Here is an 18,210-nt window from a genome sequence, read left to right on the forward strand (position 1 = left end):
ATAATCGATGCACATACTTTCAAGAGTCTTCTTTATGATAATAGTTTGGATCTATGCTCTTACAGGGTACTCAATTTTCAGACCATTCTGGTATTGTTTGTAGTATTTACTGACAATGGCATCCCACGTTAGTACTATGGGTACTATGTTCACTTTTGCTTTATGGATTAAAGCCAATTCACTTGCTAAGAGATCATACTTGTGGAATTTTTCGACTTCGACTTTTTTAAGAATTTGCTGCAAAGTTATTCCAATTTCGATTAGTGTAATCGTATTCTTAATTTTATCCCACACGAAAATGTCGGGCTTGTTGTTATGAACGTGTGTGTCAGTACTTATAGTAGTATCGACTCTGATCTCAACTGCTTCATTTGCAACTATAGACTGGACTGAATGGGTCTTCAATCTTTTTGACCTTTTTATTCCATACTGTCTGCAGAGATGTAAGTGAATACATCTCACTACTTCATTATGCCGTCGTAAGTAATCGCTGTTTAGCATTCGCCCACACTTGGTAGCTAGATGGTCAACAGTTTTTTTCGCAGAGTTGCAATGTTTGCAATTCGTTTCTCTTGCTCCAAAGAGGAAATTGCGGTCTTGTAGTAAACAGAAGGATGCTTCTGATCTCGAAAAGATGTTTCCATATGTTAACCACGCGGAGGACTCCGTAACATCGACATTAGTATCTTCCAAACAATTAAAGAGGATTGAATGCAGAGGTTTTTTCCTGATTTCTGCAATTAGGTATTCATTCTGTAATCCTTGCAGTGCTTTCACATTGAGACTTCCATTGTCTCCAATTTTGTATTTTTGAGTGATAAATTCTACGATTGTGGCCATATGTGTTTTCTTTGACTTTATGACCCGCAGAATTCCCGCTCTTCTCAAACAGTAATGAGACTTCTTTTCAAGGTCTCCGAAAAATTGGAAGAGCATTCGTTCGCTTTTTTGAGTTATAGATACGAGTCCTCTTCCAAGACGATTCCTGGGTAAGTATAATCTTTCTTTGTTCGCCGGCTTCAGCATAATCTTTCTTTAATCCAATTTGGAAGGTTAGAAGAGTCAAGAATCTTAAAGAGAAAGTCGTAGTCCACTGTGTCGAAAGCTTTTCTAACATCGATCCATGCAGAGGCCAAATTATTTCCGTTTTGTTGATTGACAGACTGATTAATTATTGCTCGCTCTTTGGCTCCTTGACACATTCTTTTGGTTCCCAACTGATTATCACTAACGAGACGATATGCATCGATGTAGTCTGATAATTTCCTGTTCACACATTTCTTAGTCAGTTTATATAAATTGGGCATGCATGTAATCGGTCTTAGGTCTTTAGGAGAGTTGCAAACTTCTTTCTTAGAAATAAGATAGGTAATTCCTGAATAGAACCATTCGGCTGAACAGTATTTCCCGTTTATAATCTTTATAATTTCTTTGCACAGAAATTCATGAATCGAAGTAAATTTCTTTATAAAGAACTTATATACTCCATCACACCCAGCTGCTTTCCAGTTTGGTGATACATTAATCACATCGATAATGAATTCTCTAGTGAAATCTGCATGTGTGGTTTCAGCACCAGTAGATCTGTTATTTAACGTAAATGTTTCTTCATTCCTTTCACGTTCTTTCCATACTTCTTTCCAAAAAGATAAACAATCATCTTCATCAAATTCGAATTTAACATTTTCTTATCCTCACTCAAATTTCTGTAAAAATATCTTCTGTTAAGTTCAAAACACCAATTTTGTTTTCTGAACTCCTTTCTTGACTCGTGGATTCTGAGTTTTTTTTCCAAAATTTTTATTTCATCCTGAATGTAAGAAATTCTTTCAAATTCTCCCTTCTTAGACTTTTTGTATCTGTACTCACGAAGAGTTTCTCTAATTTCATCATCAAATTTCTGGTTTGTTTTCTGTAAGTCGAATGAATTAATTTGATCCAACTTCTTATTCAGATTAATCAGTTTTTCATTAATGCGCTCACTCCAGTTGCTTTTTCTTCGAGTCGACATTGTCAGGTATTCATAAGTTAATTGCCCCGCATATACAAAATCTGTAATGTCATCTAAATTTTTTGGATAATTGGATTTGGAAAATTCCCAGATTGCTGAATTAATCCCATTTAAAATTTCCTTCTTTAGTAACTGATAAGGCACTTTTCTTGTTGTCTTTCGTAAATCACGTGGGATTGATATTACTTTCTCTATTTGGAAACAAAATTCTTTATAGCATTTTCTAAAATTGGAGACTTCAGTTTTTGGGTCATTTGCATCAGATATTTTGTCGATGAAAATTTTGGCCTTTTTTCCTTTGACTTTCAACAACATCTTTATGTTAGAAACTGACTTGGTAGAAGAGAACTTTTCATTGAAAGCTTTTGTTATAAGAGGCTATCCTCCATACAGTATTCGATCGAATCTTGATTTAATAGCTTGAACTACTTCATGGATCCATTCCAGTTTGTCATCCGTTTGTACTTGATCCATAATTGCTTGTAAAGATAGTAGTCTTGTTCGAAAAACAGGTTCTGTAACACAGGGATGAGGTTCGATGTGGATTTCTTGAGCTTTATGCTGCCCCCTGACCACTTTCTCTACGTTAGTAGTGTTTTCTCTATCAATATTCTTCGTAGATAGGTCATTAGGATATGTTTCATTCATCTTGCTTGAAACAGACATGCAGTACAGAACAAGAAAACAGTAATCCTGCATATTTTACAATATAATGATCCGTCGGGAGTAATTTAAAATTCACTAGGGAATTCATTAATAATTTTAGATAAGCAGAAAATTACAAATTGACAAAAAATACAAAAATTGACAAAGTTGACCTAAAAATAGAAAAATTGACCAAGTTGACCAAAAGTTGACATTATTGACTTTTGGTTGCCCTACTGATCACTTAAAAACACTATGAGATATGCGCTCTAATATTTACACTGTTTATAAGCTACTAGGTAGAATTTTGTTTTAATTTTTTTTAAATAGAGAAGTCAACTAAATTAAATGAGTCGCCGACCGGATGGACAGGCAATTTCCACGTAATATCGCGAACGATATCCGCTGAAAAAGCCAGCTCGTAATGTTTGTTTTCATTGTGTTTTAATTAAAATAATGTTTGTTGTCATTAATAAATTATTTTAATTTTTGGTTACCCAATTATTAATAGAAAACCTAATAAATTATGCACGTGTAAACACGCGGTTGACATACCTTGTTGTTGTATTACATTATTTGTCGATCTTTATTTTTTTATTTAATTGGATTCAGAAGGGAACTTCGCGATGTAGTTACTTTTAATTGTTAAATTATCTGAAATTTCATCATTTTGTAATATTTGCAAGTTTATTCCTTAAATCTGTATATTATACCTATTTTGAAATTTTGAAAATTGAATTTCATCCTATTTTTAATGAAAATTTTTATTCTTTATACAACATTCTTGCATTTTCTTAAAGACAGGACAAAGTCGCTGTGCATCGGATATAAATTATCTGAAATTTCATCATTTTGTAATATTTGCGAGTTTATTCCTTCAATCTGTATATTCTATTTATTTGAAATTTTGAAAATTGAATTTCATCCTATTTTTAATGAAGAGGAGGAGGAAGAATTGTTTTAAAGAATTGTGTTTTCTTGAGCTCCGAATTGATTGTACTTGTGCCACAGCTGGTCGAGATATTCCAACTTTTTCACAATCAACACAAGTCGTAGACAGTTCTCTCCCTCAAAGGACACGTCAAACAAAAGACAGGACAACTTCACTTCAATCAACAGCAGGATGGGGTCAGAAACCACGTTGGCCATTCTCTTTAAATTAGAGGTGCACCGATTAATCGGCCGATAATTGATATCGGCCACTTTGCCATTAATCGGTAATGTAATTATTTTCCGAAATACAATTGTATACAACAAACGTTAAAAAAACAAATTTTTTTAAAGAATCAATAATTAAAGTCTAATGTTTTTAAATTATATTGAAGGTACATCATCATTTCCTCCATTCTCTGGCAAAAGTCTATTTCTTTTCGGTTGATATATATTTCCTCCTGTGCTGAAACTCTTTCGCTTTCTACAGACGAAGCAGGAGCTGTTAAATATTTCAACGCCATTTTACTTAAGCGGGAAATATATTCGTGAAGTTCTTCCACCACGTAATATATTATCAGTTCGTGGTATTAAATCTAGCTCTAAATAATTTTGAAGTTCCGTCAAATAGCAATGTTGGTAATTTTTCTTCATAGACATAATTCGGTTAGAAGATGAAATTTGAGAAAATATTTCTTCAAATGTTAATGTTTCCGAATTTTGTATTTTTGTCAAAGAAATGGCATTTTCAGATAACTTCGTGTCAGAGAATTACTATTCTTCATATATTTAACAATCAATTTTTTAATTCTTTCAATCATACAAGTCTTATGAAATCTTGTTTTAAATCTGGGATCCAATGTTGTTGTAATACATAGTGATTCGTTTGAGACATCAAAAAATTTCCATACAACGCTCGACATGTTAAACAAAATATTTAACTACATTTTTAATAAAATATTACATATAGATATATTTTTATGTATAATATAATGGCCGATTAATCGGTAATCGGTGAAATTGGCCGATAATCGGTAATCGGCAAAATCCAAAATGGTTATCGGTGCATCACTACTTTAAATGATCCAGTGGTGAAATTTGAACACGGGAGCAGACGGCGGAATGCTTTTTTATATTTGCAGAACTGGGCAAACTCACGTTGCTCAAATCCATGCACATTTCAGCACTCGATCACTTAAAGTCAATGGCCAATGTGAATTGTTTTGCCCCGTGAAATGTAGTTTTGCATTGATGCGCGTGTTTTTTTTCATAAAATAATAATAATTCAATGATTCACGTTAATTCTTTGATTGAGAGGACGAGCGAATAGACAGGCAGTTTCCGCGCATATCGCGTGGGAAATGCGCTGAAAAAGCCAGCTAGACTCACGTCTCTCGTGACTCTTCGTCGAGATCATCAAACTAATCTTCGAAAGGGACTCCAGGGCTTCTCTAAAGCCAGGGGCGATTATCCCACTCGTCTCGAAAGCCAGAGGGACGAAATGGCAGGTGTTATCTAATGAGGCGTACTTTGCGATTTTTTTCGTTTTGGCATGTGCGGAGGCAGAGTCGATGAGAGATGACGAGGAAAACGAGTCGACACAGGTGACGTCTCAAACGAGAGCGAGTCCCCCCTTGAACGGGAATAGCGTGGACGTTTTCCGTCACTACGGTCTAACCCAACCGGCTCCAGGACCGAAGGGAATCCAGCAGCGTTGAGCGCGCGCTTGACAATGTCATTCAGGGCGGCATGTTTGGGTATACGGCCGGCACTGAGGCGACAAGAGAGGGAGTGTAGCCTGTCAATGACCTTTGCTGACGAATGCTGACATTTTATTTAAAAAAATAAGCCCGTTCGCGATAATGCAGACCGAGATATTCACTTTCCATACCAGTCGTGGGAAATAAGACCAAAGTCCGTCAGAGTCACGTTTTTTTCACGTTATCATTCAATAGTGGAATTTAAAATAGAAATCAGAGTACAGAACATAAATGTGTTTATTTTAAAGATGACAAACTTTGTTTGTCCGTCAATGCAGGATATCGCGAATTGGATCACATGATTGGCAATTGATGTCTCTAGAATGTTTTGTTCACGTTTTTAAGTATTTAAATATAGGCATTATTGATTTTGAATCAATATTTTTCCCAGCGAAGATTCAAACTACTTTTTACAAATGAATAAAAAAAGTTGAATTTTATCAAAATTTAAAGAAAAAAAATAAACGACAAACTATATTTTAACATTTCGGTTGCAGACCGATTAGGATTTGCTTATTCACATTTCAACGGACAAGACACAAGGAGACGGTCATATTACAAATGGCAAAGCCCATTTGGAAAATTTGTTCGTCCATGCATTTTAATAGAACCGAATGTAGCATTTTACAGTTGATGTTCTTAAGCAATATTTTCTTTGAGCATCTTTGATAAACTCAACACTCAAATTCTCCATGTCGAGAATTGCATACTTGGAGGCGAGAAATCCGGCAATTGTGCCATATGCCATTTATTTGTATCACACGCAGGAATCCAGATCTCCGCAAGCATACTGTCGACTGTCTAAACTTTTCATGAACTGGAAAAGTATCAGTTCACTTCTGAAAGAGACTGAAGCAAGTCCTCTCCCAAGAGATTTCCGATTTAAATATAACCTCTCTTTATTTGCAGGTTTGAGATGGAGTCTGAAGTCGTAAGAAATTGTCGTATTTGACGGTCAATACAATCAAATTCATGAGGTTCAATAAGTCCGATGTAATAATTATTAGAGAAATGCATATTCATTTATAGCGTGGAATAAGTTGACCGCATTTAATTCGTCTTTACTTTACTCTTAAGGACAAAGCATGGTTATCCTTTTCTTTACATTTCCAAGGATAGAATCCATTACTTTACTCTTAAGGAATTACTTCCTGCATCTTCAAGTACACCCAAGTAGCGATATCCTTTGACCCCTTCCAATGTCTCACAACAAGATAAAGATTTAACATTTGATGCTGACTTTTCTGAATTCATCTCCAAGCCAAAATTTTAAAGAATCCATCAACAGCTTCCATCATTTTAATTACTACATCTCTTCTTTAAGAGCAAATATTTAGGTCGTCAATGAAGAACAATGATTAGTAGAATAGGTCAACATATTTGGGTCCTGTTGATTATCTGAAGCTTTGGAAACATGGCATTAGAAATCCTGCTTAGTGGGTCCATCACCATACCAAACAGTTGCGGGGATAACGAGTCTCCTTGTAAATCCCTCGGCTCAACTTTACAGAACCAATTCTCCTTCCGTCAACATAGAGTTTTACAGTCCACATTCGTACAGTCCTTTTCACAAAGTTGGTATCCCAGAGCACTCTAACACATGAAATAGAAAGTCGTGGTCAACATAATCGAAAGCCTTCTTGACATCAATCCATGCAGAGTATAGCCCATTTCAATGCTCTTTATTTAGCATTGTTAATAAGGGCCTGTTCTTAAGCACCCTGACACTGTCTCCTCGTACAAAGTTGACTGTCGGAAATTAAGCCAAATGCATCCATGAACTCAGACAGTTTTCCATTAACACACTTGGTAATTAACATATAAAGTGTCGGCATGCATGTTATAGGCCGTAAATCTTTCGGGGTCTCACAATTGTTCTTTTTAGAAATTAGATATGTAATTCCAGTAAAAACCAGCTTTCTGGCATGTAATCGCCGTTGATTATTTTGTTGATTTTTGAAATTTCAAGTTTGTAATAATTTACATTTTTAGGATTCACGATAGAATTAGAGATTTATAGTGCACTTGTACTTACCTTAAAATTGATTTTGTCAGTGACTCAAAACTTTTATATTGGATAAGTTTGTCGAGATTATTAATTTCATAATTTAATTTGTTATAAAAATTGCTCAATGTTTTCATTGCCTTTCTTCATTTTGAAAAGAAAATGGAAGAATTTTTATAATCAGTGAGACTCCTGCTCTAAGCACAGTTTAGCCTTGACTGTGCCAAGGGAATTTAATTTCTCTACTCGAATACCCCATGACCCAGTGATGAGTACACTCGAAATAGACAAAGAGGAGACGAGGTTCTTAGTTGTACTATTAAGTCAGGAAGAAGTTCGGGGCTAACCCACTCAATCGCCGCATTTTACAAAGCCCAGATGAGTTGAAACGGAGCGAGTCACGACAAATTCATACTCATGTGTTGGTAGACTCTACCAATGTAACCGTGCCAGCACAGTCACAAAGCTAGACTGTGCCCCAATCCTTGTATTACAAAAATAGGTTTGGGTTATTTGTATTATGATAACTCCGAGTGTGCGGGTTCCTAGTCTAACTTATCCTCAAACACCGAGATTTGCTCGAAGTAAAGTTAATTTATCTCGCCAATCGAGATGGTTTTTCGAGCGGATATCCCTTGCGATAGTACTCCACGTGTGTGATATCAATCGAGCTCGTTTTTCCAGGGTATCAGTTCGAAATATTTGTCGACAATATTTGCTTTTTAGAGCTCGTCTAAAACCTTCTTACCTCTCTAAGCTTGCGTTTTAAAATTTTCAACAAGAGTTGCATAATTATAAAGATCCATACTCAGTTCTCCACGTGTGTGATATCAATCGAGCTCGTTTTTTCAGGGGATCAGTTCGAAATATTTGCAGTAGAAAGTCAAAGTCATGATTAACAGAATCGAATGCCTTTTTAACATCGATCCATGCCGAGTAAAGATTAAGATTGTTTTGATATTCCTTTTTAATACATTGATTAATGAGGACCAGTTCTTTTGCCGCCTAGCATTACTTTCTTGTTCCAATAGAAAATTAGACGAAATGAATCCACAAAGTCCGATTGTTCCAAATGGACGCATTTAGTTACTATCATGTATAGATTAGACATGCAGGTGATGGGGCGTAGATCGTTTGGGTTTTCACAAACTTTTTTTTAAATCAAATACAGTAAATACCACAGATCAGAATCGGAACCGCGCCAGTTTTGTTTGTTAGACGAAGGACTGTCGAGAATAATCAGAGAGAGTTTTCATTTACAGTGTTGGAAAATAAGTGTATTTAATATCAACTATTGTCGATTCCTAAATTTATTGCAATACAATAGTTGCAAAAGGTCCCTTCTTAAGACCGTCCTTTGTCTTTTGTGAGCTGTGTACATATCTCTAGTCAATTGTTCCTTCTTGATAAGAGGCCGTTATATGCCACGAAGGTGAACAGGGATTTCAGAAGCAAATCGCCACTTTAACCATTAGTGGAGAACAGTACTGCCAAAAATAAATTTTTAATTTTAATTCGGGTAATTAAAGTAATTATACTATATTTTTAAATGAATAAAACAATATTATTTTGAAAATCAATTGAAATTAAATTCTTCTAAATTGCATTGTTGGTGTACTACTTTTTGTTGCCTTATTAGTTAGATTGAATGAAGGGATATCCAGCCCAAATTGTATTTGTCAGCGAGGAGCATAATTTTCAACTGAATGAACCTCTACTAGAAAGCATCCTCACGTCGAACAGAGTGAAGGACAAGAAAGTGATGATACTCTCAGTGGCCGGAGCTTTCAGAAAGGGCAAGTCATTTTTGCTCGACTTCTTCATTAGATATCTGTCACACGATGTTTGTGATATAAAACTGAGTTTGTAGAACAAATCAAAGTGGTTGGATGACAAAGAGCAGCCACTTGGGGGATTCAGTTGGCGGGGAGGAAGTGAACGGGAGACGACGGGGATTCTGTTGTGGAGTGAGCCCTTCATATTGTGCAAGCCCGACGGGGAAAAAGTAGAATGAGAGTTAAAACCTTAAGGAATAGGTTGCCGTGTTCCTGATGGACACGCAGGGAGCATTTGACTCGAGTTCGACAGTGAGGGACTGTGCCACTGTGTTTGCTCTCAGTTCGATGATCAGTTCGGTGATGGTATGCTTGTCCAGCCAGTGTTTGTAGATCTACAACCTCTCTCAAAACATCCAGGAGGACGACTTGCACCACCTCCAGTTGTTCACTGAGTACGGGAGAGTGGCCATGGATGTCAGCGAGGTGAAGCCCTTCCAGTCTCTTCTGTTCCTCATTCGGGACTGGGCATATCCCTACGAGGCAGACTATGGCTACGAGGGAGGACTGACTATTCTCAACCGACGACTTAATGTTGGTCCAGTCTGACCATCCAGATATCGGAGAGACAGCACAGGGAACTCCAGGATGTCCGAAAGTTCATTCGGGGTTGTTTTGAACACATTCAATGTCTGCTGATGCCCCACCCAGGAATTAAAGTGGCCTCGTCTCTCCACTTTGATGGGCGGATAAAAGACATTGAACCGGAATTTGTGCGGATCCTTTCTGACATGACCACCAAACTCCTCGATGTCTCCAATTTAGTGCCCAAGAAGGTGGACGGGATTGAAATCACTTGCAAGGAATTATTACAATACTTCAAGGTATTGGGGGCACGTCAATTGAGGTGTACTTGAAAGTGTTTGAGGGGGACGACATGCCTCACCCCATGACCATGTACGAGGCCACTGCGGAGGCCAACAATCTCTCGGCCATGCACATTGGCATCGACATGTACAAGCAGGCCATGGACAATGTTACCAGCATGTCGCATTTCTAGATTTGTGACAGCAGTAAGCCCTACATCAACGAGAACGACCTCGCCATTGCCCACGATCTCAGTTTTCAGGACGCCTTGACTGCCTTCTCCAGTCGAAAGAAGATGGGGACGGAGGAGATGAGTTGCAAGTACAGGTCTCAGTTGGAGATCAATATCACCGAGATGTACCGGGAATATTCCAAGGCTAACAGTTCAAAGAGTCTGGTCAACATGTTCAGGACTCCGCTGGTCTTTTCCATTTTGAGTTTTGTATTCTACGTTTTGTCTGGCGTTGTGAGCATGGTTGGGCTTGTTTCTCTGGCCAATATTTTCAATCTGTTCACTTTTGTATTTTTCTTTTTCCTTGCATTGTGGGTGTATATTCGATTGACTGGGAACTATATCGAGTTTAGTCTCCATTTGGACGTTATCGGGAATATTATTTGGAATGATGTAATTCTCCATTCTTTATTTTAGTTGTTTCGTGGATATACATTTGTTGTCACTGCCCTCGTCAGCAGTCAGCTTACTCGGAATTTGGCCAGTAAACATTCTTCGATTATCAAGAAAATTCCTCCTGATTAGTTCATTTCATTTTCTCATTAATGACTTATTCTTTTTGATTCATTAATTTCCCATTTACACTTTTTTATTCCATTTACAAACATTACAATTCACATGAGGGGTATTATATATTCGTCGAATAACAGGCAGGAACAGTATTTGTGTAGAAATGTTTATTTACAATGTCTTTCCTCTACCCTTTACCTCCGTTTGAGCGACATGCCCACCCAACACTACTCTTTAATTCCGCAGAGGACATTGTTATTGCCCAAAAACACGAGAAATCACCCAAGTCAGGCTCCAAGCACACCTAGACTGCCCCACCAATTGACTTTACCACAATTTTTTTGTCGGGACTGTATATATACACGACGGAAAACTACTCGTTTTCAAACATCCCAGAATTTGGGGGTTGTCTTTGACCAATGCCTTTCCTTTTCTCAGCACATTCACTTCACATGCAGTAAAGTCAAACCATATCGGGCCAATTGTTCGGTCAAGCAAAAGAAAGTTTACTAATCGTATACAAACAATTTGTTCAAACATCCCTTAATTATGGCAGCCCATGCTGGTCTTGGAATTTATCCCTTATGAACTTACAAAAACTTTAGCGCCTCCACAACGCTGACCTTTGTACAGTCACTGAACGTCTCCTGTCAGTGTCTCGACAGCTACCGCCTCCGAAAAACGGACCAACAGATACGCAACCACATTTCCACTTTTACCATCATTCAAAACAATAAACTACTAGACTCTTCACCCCCTTATCGATAAATCTGACATTATATCGTGACCCATATGATTTTTTCTAATGCCCTGGGCAACCTCAATTGTCCCCGCCGCTCGCTTTTTTACTTCGGCTGTTTTTCTACAAGGCGGCATGATAGCTCTCCAATTTGATTGACTTTCCCGGAGAATTAAATACTGAACTGTGCTGTATTTTTATATTTTTTAATAATTCATTTTGTATTAAAAAATGTTACAAATATCAAATTAAAAAGATTAATTGTGGAATTATTTGATATTATTTTGTAAAATAGTTTTCATTTCCTCCGCAATACAAGAAATGGCGAAAATATATTGTTCCTTAGTGAAATAAAACAAAGTCCTACTTTCGATTCAAGAATAACTGTTCGGTGCTCCTGGAGGAATTCCAAACAACCACGCAAGTCGATTTGTTTAGAGTTCGCGCATAGACGTTTAATTGTCAAGTCAAAGAGGACAAAAAGACCACTTTTGCCACCCCCGGTCGAACAGGCGATTATCATTGTACTTGGAGCTGATATGTACGACTCTTCAACAATTCTACCACTTCAAAAAAGAATACTGACTGGCGAAAGAAAGCAAACTCCTCCAATGAATTCGGCAAACCACTTCCGTTAAAATTCTGAAAGCAAAAGACAATGATTATTCTTGTATGTGTAGTGTGTTTACTTCTGATATACACAGTATTGACTATGTATGAGCTATGAGACGCATTCGAAGACAGGATTTCAATCTAAACCACTCAGTCGAATGCAGTAACGTCGTAAAGATATGAATCTGTTTTCATCAACGGCCAAATTTCAGAACTCACGTCTGGAAATTCAACTGGATCGACGCTGCACACGATTATTCCGCTCTTGGACTCCCAGACCATCTAAGTGGTGTCTCCTTGGTGGACTACCTGCCAAAAATCTGCAGTAGTGTCTTCATTTTGGGGTATTTGAGTGATCACGTAAGTCAGATTTTTCACAAAGTAATCTTTCTACGGTTGTATGTCAATAAATGTGATGTACAATTATGCTGGCATTGATATAGTCACTGCCAATAATTGTGGGGTGACTGATTATAAACCGGGTATTGTCATCTGGATAATCGAGTTGACACATCATACATGGAATAATGTTGGCATCGTTGTTTTTCTCTCTGTTTTCTTGATTTACAGCTATAGTGGCCTTCTCCGGGCGGCTTTGTCGTTGAATTAGTTCAAAGTCGGATCTATCCTTGCTAAGCAGATTTTCCATGCACTCCTTTTGAGTTAAATTATTTTGACACCAAAATAGCATTCGCTGTCCCCAACTCGAGTTTGATCGTCCGTTCGGGAAACGACCTCAAGAATTATTCATTATATTAATTTAAGCATAAATTTGTAATTAATGTATCAAAACAAACTTAATCTTCATATAATCGGTCATTGGACTCCCTTGTTTTGATTTAGCATCTTCATCGCAGTCTTTGTATTTCTGGGGACACAAAGTCTAAGGATTAAATATTCTGGCATATATTCCATGTTTTAATTATGGACCTTGCAACACTGCCCTAAAATGCTTAGCATGCCAGTAAAGTTTGTCAAGCATTGATTATAAGGATCGGTACATATGTTGCCACTTTACGTGATTATAGTTTTAATGATTTATTAACATACAATATTTGCACTGTTTCTCAATTTTTGTTCAATATTCAGTGTACGCGAAATTAAAAACAAACCGACCAAAAGCATTGCAACAATTACAACCGTTATTATAATTGACATGGTTGTAACAAACAGATTCTAGATTTTACCAGTCACCAATATCACTCAACTTTACTGTTTCTTACGTAGTGAGTCGTTGTCGTATGAGTTTCGAGTTTTGTGTGTTTTTTTGACGGGGAATTAGTACTGCTAGTTTTTAAATGTCGTCCTGCAGTCAGAATTGAGACTATATCTATTTGGGTATAAATTGTATTGGTCAATTAAAATGGATATCTAATACCTTTAGGGGCCTTGGAGGAAATCGAAGACCGTGGCATGTCTGGCTTATACGCCAAATAACATAGCAATTTATGATACTCTCAAATTAAGTGACTTATTCAGAATACCGGAAATAGACCCACATTGACGTGACCATTCAATTATGGATGCTTCATACCCCGCATTATATACGAGATTCATGGTCATACAAAAATAGTAGGTCTGGTAGAGATTGCATGCAATCATTTTACATCGTCGGCAAAAATCTTTATTAATTAATCCTCGATTGTTCACAAAACGTATAAATATAATTTCCTTAGTAATTAATAACGTCATTAAATTGCCATTTTTACTGTATGCGATAATACTGATGTAATCTTCAATGGATTTTTTGTTCAGACAGAAATAAGGACAATTTCTCTTTTCAATATTTAGTGCTTTCAGTTTGTTGATTTCGATTATAGAATATTTTCGTAAAACAATACAGGTTTAGGACATCACGATTCATAAGTTTAAAAAACTCTTCATTTATTCGATAGGTGATGGAAATTATGATTTGACTTATGTGAGATTCAGAGTGAAATTTGTTTATTTTTAGTATAGTTTTACAAGTGAATCTGTGTATTTTGATTCATAAAGTGTCTAGATCAGGGGTCGGCAAATCGCGGCCCGCGGGCCAAATTAGGCCCAGGAAGATTTAAAAATGGCCCGCGAACAAATTTTATAATACTAAGGGAAATTGGCCCGCCGACAAATTTTTCCAACTAACATAGCCCGCGGGCAAATTTAGTAAAGTACTAGACTTTTAGTAATATAGATTTATACATACATTTTATCTATTATTAAAAATTAAATAAATTTATAAACGTGTTAGTAGTTTTGTGTGGTGAATTTGAATGCCGAATTGTTCGAAAAGAACTAAAGATCTTCAAACCCGTACGTTTAATCCAGATTGGACTCATGAATATTTCTTTATTGAGGATTATGGAAAACCTATATGCTTAATATGTTTCGAAAAAGTTGCTGTCAAAAAACTTTATAACATCAAGCGACATTATGAAACTCGACATTACGAAAAATTCAGCAAGTTTACAGGAGAATCTCGCTTAAAGGAAATTAAGAGACTCGAACAAAATTACCAAAAGCAAACAACATTTTTTTATAATTTGAGTTGTGAAAAAGATGATATCACACGTACAAGTTACGAAATTTCAAAGATAATTGCGAAACGAATGAAACTATTTTCAGACGGAGAATTTATAAAAGAAAATGGCTTGTATATTTGGAAGCATATTTTTATGTGAACAGTTATTCTCTAAAATGAATAATGTAAAAAATTGTCTGAGAACGAGGATTACCGATTCACATCTTAACGATATATTACGTTTAGCAACTAGTCAGATTAATGAGTAAAATAAATTCACTTCATTATAATCATTTTTAACTGATAAATTTTTATTTCGTAAAAAAGTTGCAAAAAAAACTTGATAAAGAAAGATCGCAATGTGCAAGCGTTACCTTATTTTTGTGACCGATAAGGATTTTTTCTCGTTTGACCCGGATCGCATACAAAAATAAAATTTTGCCCCGCGAAGACAAAAATCCTGCCGACCCCTGGTTTAGATAGATGGGTTTTTAACAACGTATTGATTTGTAATCTTTCAAATAGTCCTGATGCGTGCATGAAAGCGTGGATACAAATCTAGTCGACTGAGCCAAATAATAAGCTCCACATTTTTCACATAAACAAGAAAAGTGATAATTGACACGGGTAATTGAGACATGTCTTTACAAATATTGGGAGGAGTGGATAATTGGAGAACCTGAGATGACCAATAGAATAAAATCCAATGATTAATAATTTTATAAATTGAAAAAATAAGAAATCAACATTTAGAAGACAATTCACGTTTGGCCTCAGCAAACTCATGACAGGACAGCTCCACATAAAAGTCGTCTGGTCGGATAAATCCAAAAAGACACTCGTCGATGGACGTCTTGAGCTCCGAATTGATGTACTTGTGCCACAGCTGGTCGAGATATTCCAACTTTGTCACAATCAACACAAGTCGTAGACAGTTCTCTCCCTCAAAGAACACGTCGAACAAAAGACAGGACAACTCCACTTCAATCAGCACCACGAGGGGGTCAGAAACCACGTTGGCCATTCTCTTTAAATGATCGAGTGCTGTTTGAGTACGGGAGGAGACGGCCGTGGAATGCTTTTTTGCAGAACTGGGCAAACTCACATTGCTCAAGTCCCTGCAAATGGAATTCGACTGGAAGGATTCGTGGATGTGGGGAGTCGGGTCAGCTGACTCGCCCACCACGTCAGAAGGGACTGTTTGACGCGAATCCAACATTTCTGCAGTTTTCTGAAATGGCCGTCCACAACAACAAAATAGGGATAACACTTTTCTGATTCTTTTCTTTTTCGTACATTTGGGCATTTTGAGTTGTGTGTTGTGAGAATGGGTGGTGGGGAGTGGGTGGGTCGATTCGTTTTTTTGAAGAATTGTTTTTTCGTGTCTTAAGACCACACGAATAGACACTTCTCCAAACTTGCGTTTTCTGTTGACTGGGAGGTCAATCAAGACACAAACTGAGGTCGATGCGAAGCGAGGATTCCAAATAGTTGGCACAGGAAAACTTGCCAGCAACGCGAAAAGCGGTAATGATGATGGCCTTTTGATGCGAATGTTGGAGGGCGGCTAAAAAGCAGCCCTCCAGTCTCGAGGAGGAGTAATCTTCGTGGTCGAGAATATTGTGGGCCATTAAATATTCTCGACAGTCGTTTGTTTGATAAAGTTCAACAAAGTCTTGTAATTTGACAGGACACGAACTAAACATTCTGCACAATTATATCACAGCTTTAGATTTAAATGTTGGCAATTTTATTTATACCAGTAATATATTGCATAATGTATAATAAATAAATAAAGTGTGTGAAATTTTGAATCCTACCTCTGAAATTTTGGGGTTGAGAATAATCATTTATTTTGTGGTTTCATTCGGATGGGCTTACTACCTGGGATCGCTCTTTTTCTGAAAGGCCTGGAGATTTCTCCTCCCAAAGTGCCTGGGACACTATCGCATGCCGAGTGTGTGTGCCTAAGCTCTTGGCAATCCTTGACCAACACCGCCTGGCATGCCTTCGTGCGGCATCCGCCCCTCACTCTGGCAGCTGGCTGAATGCTCTCCCTCTTTCCACTATCGGGACGTGGCTAGACGATGCTGACATAGGCATCGGAGTCACCTACTCGGCCTGGATGTTTGCGCAAATCATCGCTGCAATGCGGTGAGGACGTTGACGAAAAGGGACTGCACTTACTTTCCTGCAAGAGGAGCGCAGATAAAATGCAGTCCAAACTTCGAGAGCAGAAGAGTATTTAGTCAGATTAAAATGTTTAGGAGAGAGAAAAAGAACAGAATTGACACAATTTCTAAATGCCGAGAGCGAAGATAAGTAGCAAGGCAGAGAGATGCCCATGCACGTGCGGAAAACAGCGAATCGTAGAAATAACATTGCACAAGTAACATTGCACAAAAAGTTAAGATTGAGTAATTTATTGACAGACTTCCAGATAATAAAATCCAAGTCAGACAACGGGTCGGGTTCCCGGAAACACGGGGATGAACGGAGTAAGTATGTGAGACGCGGTATACGAAGGTAGTTTTTAATGAGAAATAGTCCTACGTGTGCATTGAAGTCGGAGATTTGTTCCGGAGTGAGGACTAACTCACGTTTCTTATCCGCAATAACAGTGGATATCCCTCCACCGGAGATTGGCGAACCAAGAACAATCAGATCTTTAAGATCTGTCGATCTGAGAGCGACAACCTTGTCAGAAAGGGATGCAAAGGCCTGATCAAATAAAGAGTAGTCGGGAAAGCCGAGTGAACCATTGAGGGATAGACCGATTTGACCAAGCCCGAAATAATATCAACAACATCGTTCCATATGAATTCAAGTGAACCACCCAAGGTGATATCATCAAGATACCAGAAATTGACAGTCTTTGGGCAATATGGTCCACTGCGAGCGCAAATAGGAGAGGCCCAAATGGATCCTTTGCGAAACACCAGACGCAGAGATTAGCAAATTTTTCCTAAATAAAAGATTGAACGACCAGCGTAAGATAGATGAACAATCGGATAGAGCGCCGGGCAGCGGGGGTCTGCGACTCCCAGGATGTGATCCCTGCGAACACTGTTAAAAGCGTTGCGCAACGCCGAACTGACGTGGCACCAACTGAGAGCTTAAATCAGGGAGATCATCATTAGGGAGATTTTCGCACGTGGATTTTGTAACAACCTGGGTTTTGGCAGGAATAGAGCCAAATATTATTTTTAAAATCACCAATCAACTTTACACTTTTTAAAACATGAATGAAATTTAGGTAATATTAATTTTAAGTTTGCTGGTGTGTTATGAATTGCTTGACTCAATACATCATTGTTCGCAAAGATCTTGTTACTGATCTAGGCTGGTCGGTCGGCGCTGTCATCACTCAGGCATGCCACGCCACGCTCGCAGTAGTGGGGGAAAATAGAGGCGACAAACTAGTGGGCTTATATCTAGAAAATATTAATCAAATGAGAAAGGTTGTTCTACAAACAAAGGACGGGTTTTCCTTGTCTGAAATGGCCGATCTGCTTAACAAGAACGCAATCAAATTCAAAGTTTGGATTGAAATGCCCGAAAATATTCCGACCTGTCTCTCTCTCATGCCGTATCCTAAAGACATTGTTTATCCCTATGTCTCAA

At 37.6% G+C, this 18,210-nt stretch overlaps 3 protein-coding genes across 3 annotated transcripts; 2 read left to right on the forward strand and 1 right to left on the reverse strand.

Annotated features, from left to right (window-relative positions):
* Window positions 1-51: 51 nt before the first annotated feature.
* On the reverse strand, window positions 52-840 carry LOC115227983. Its single transcript, XM_029798670.1, has one exon. It carries the CDS (start codon window positions 838-840, stop codon window positions 52-54), a length of 789 nt encoding a protein of 262 aa, XP_029654530.1.
* Window positions 841-8,999: 8,159 nt separating this feature from the next.
* Window positions 9,000-10,223, forward strand: LOC115227984 (atlastin-2-like). The gene is made up of 2 exons (XM_036498797.1): window positions 9,000-9,194; window positions 9,520-10,223. Exons 1-2 carry the CDS (start codon window positions 9,000-9,002, stop codon window positions 9,733-9,735), a joined length of 411 nt encoding a protein of 136 aa, XP_036354690.1. The 3' UTR covers window positions 9,736-10,223.
* A 4,115-nt stretch (window positions 10,224-14,338) lies between these two features.
* Window positions 14,339-14,746, forward strand: LOC115227985 (general transcription factor II-I repeat domain-containing protein 2-like). Its single transcript, XM_029798671.1, has one exon. The coding sequence runs from the start codon at window positions 14,339-14,341 to the stop codon at window positions 14,744-14,746; it is 408 nt and encodes a 135-aa protein (XP_029654531.1).
* The last annotated feature ends 3,464 nt before the right edge of the window (window positions 14,747-18,210 follow it).

Source organism: Octopus sinensis, unplaced genomic scaffold, assembly GCF_006345805.1.
Source record: "Octopus sinensis unplaced genomic scaffold, ASM634580v1 Contig08756, whole genome shotgun sequence".
NCBI lineage: Eukaryota > Metazoa > Mollusca > Cephalopoda > Octopoda > Octopodidae > Octopus > Octopus sinensis.

What these genes read in the sequence shown, in the direction of transcription:
- LOC115227983 (XM_029798670.1), bottom strand. Translation starts at nt 840, where the DNA reads ATGGCCACAATCGTAGAATTTATCACTCAAAAATACAAAATTGGAGAC.
- LOC115227984 (XM_036498797.1), top strand. Translation starts at nt 9,000, where the DNA reads ATGAAGGGATATCCAGCCCAAATTGTATTTGTCAGCGAGGAGCATAAT. An exon ending in TTAGATATCTGTCACACGAT is followed by an intron (nt 9,195 to 9,519) that starts GTTTGTGATATA and finishes CAGTGTTTGTAG; the next exon opens with ATCTACAACCTCTCTCAAAA.
- LOC115227985 (XM_029798671.1), top strand. Translation starts at nt 14,339, where the DNA reads ATGCCGAATTGTTCGAAAAGAACTAAAGATCTTCAAACCCGTACGTTT.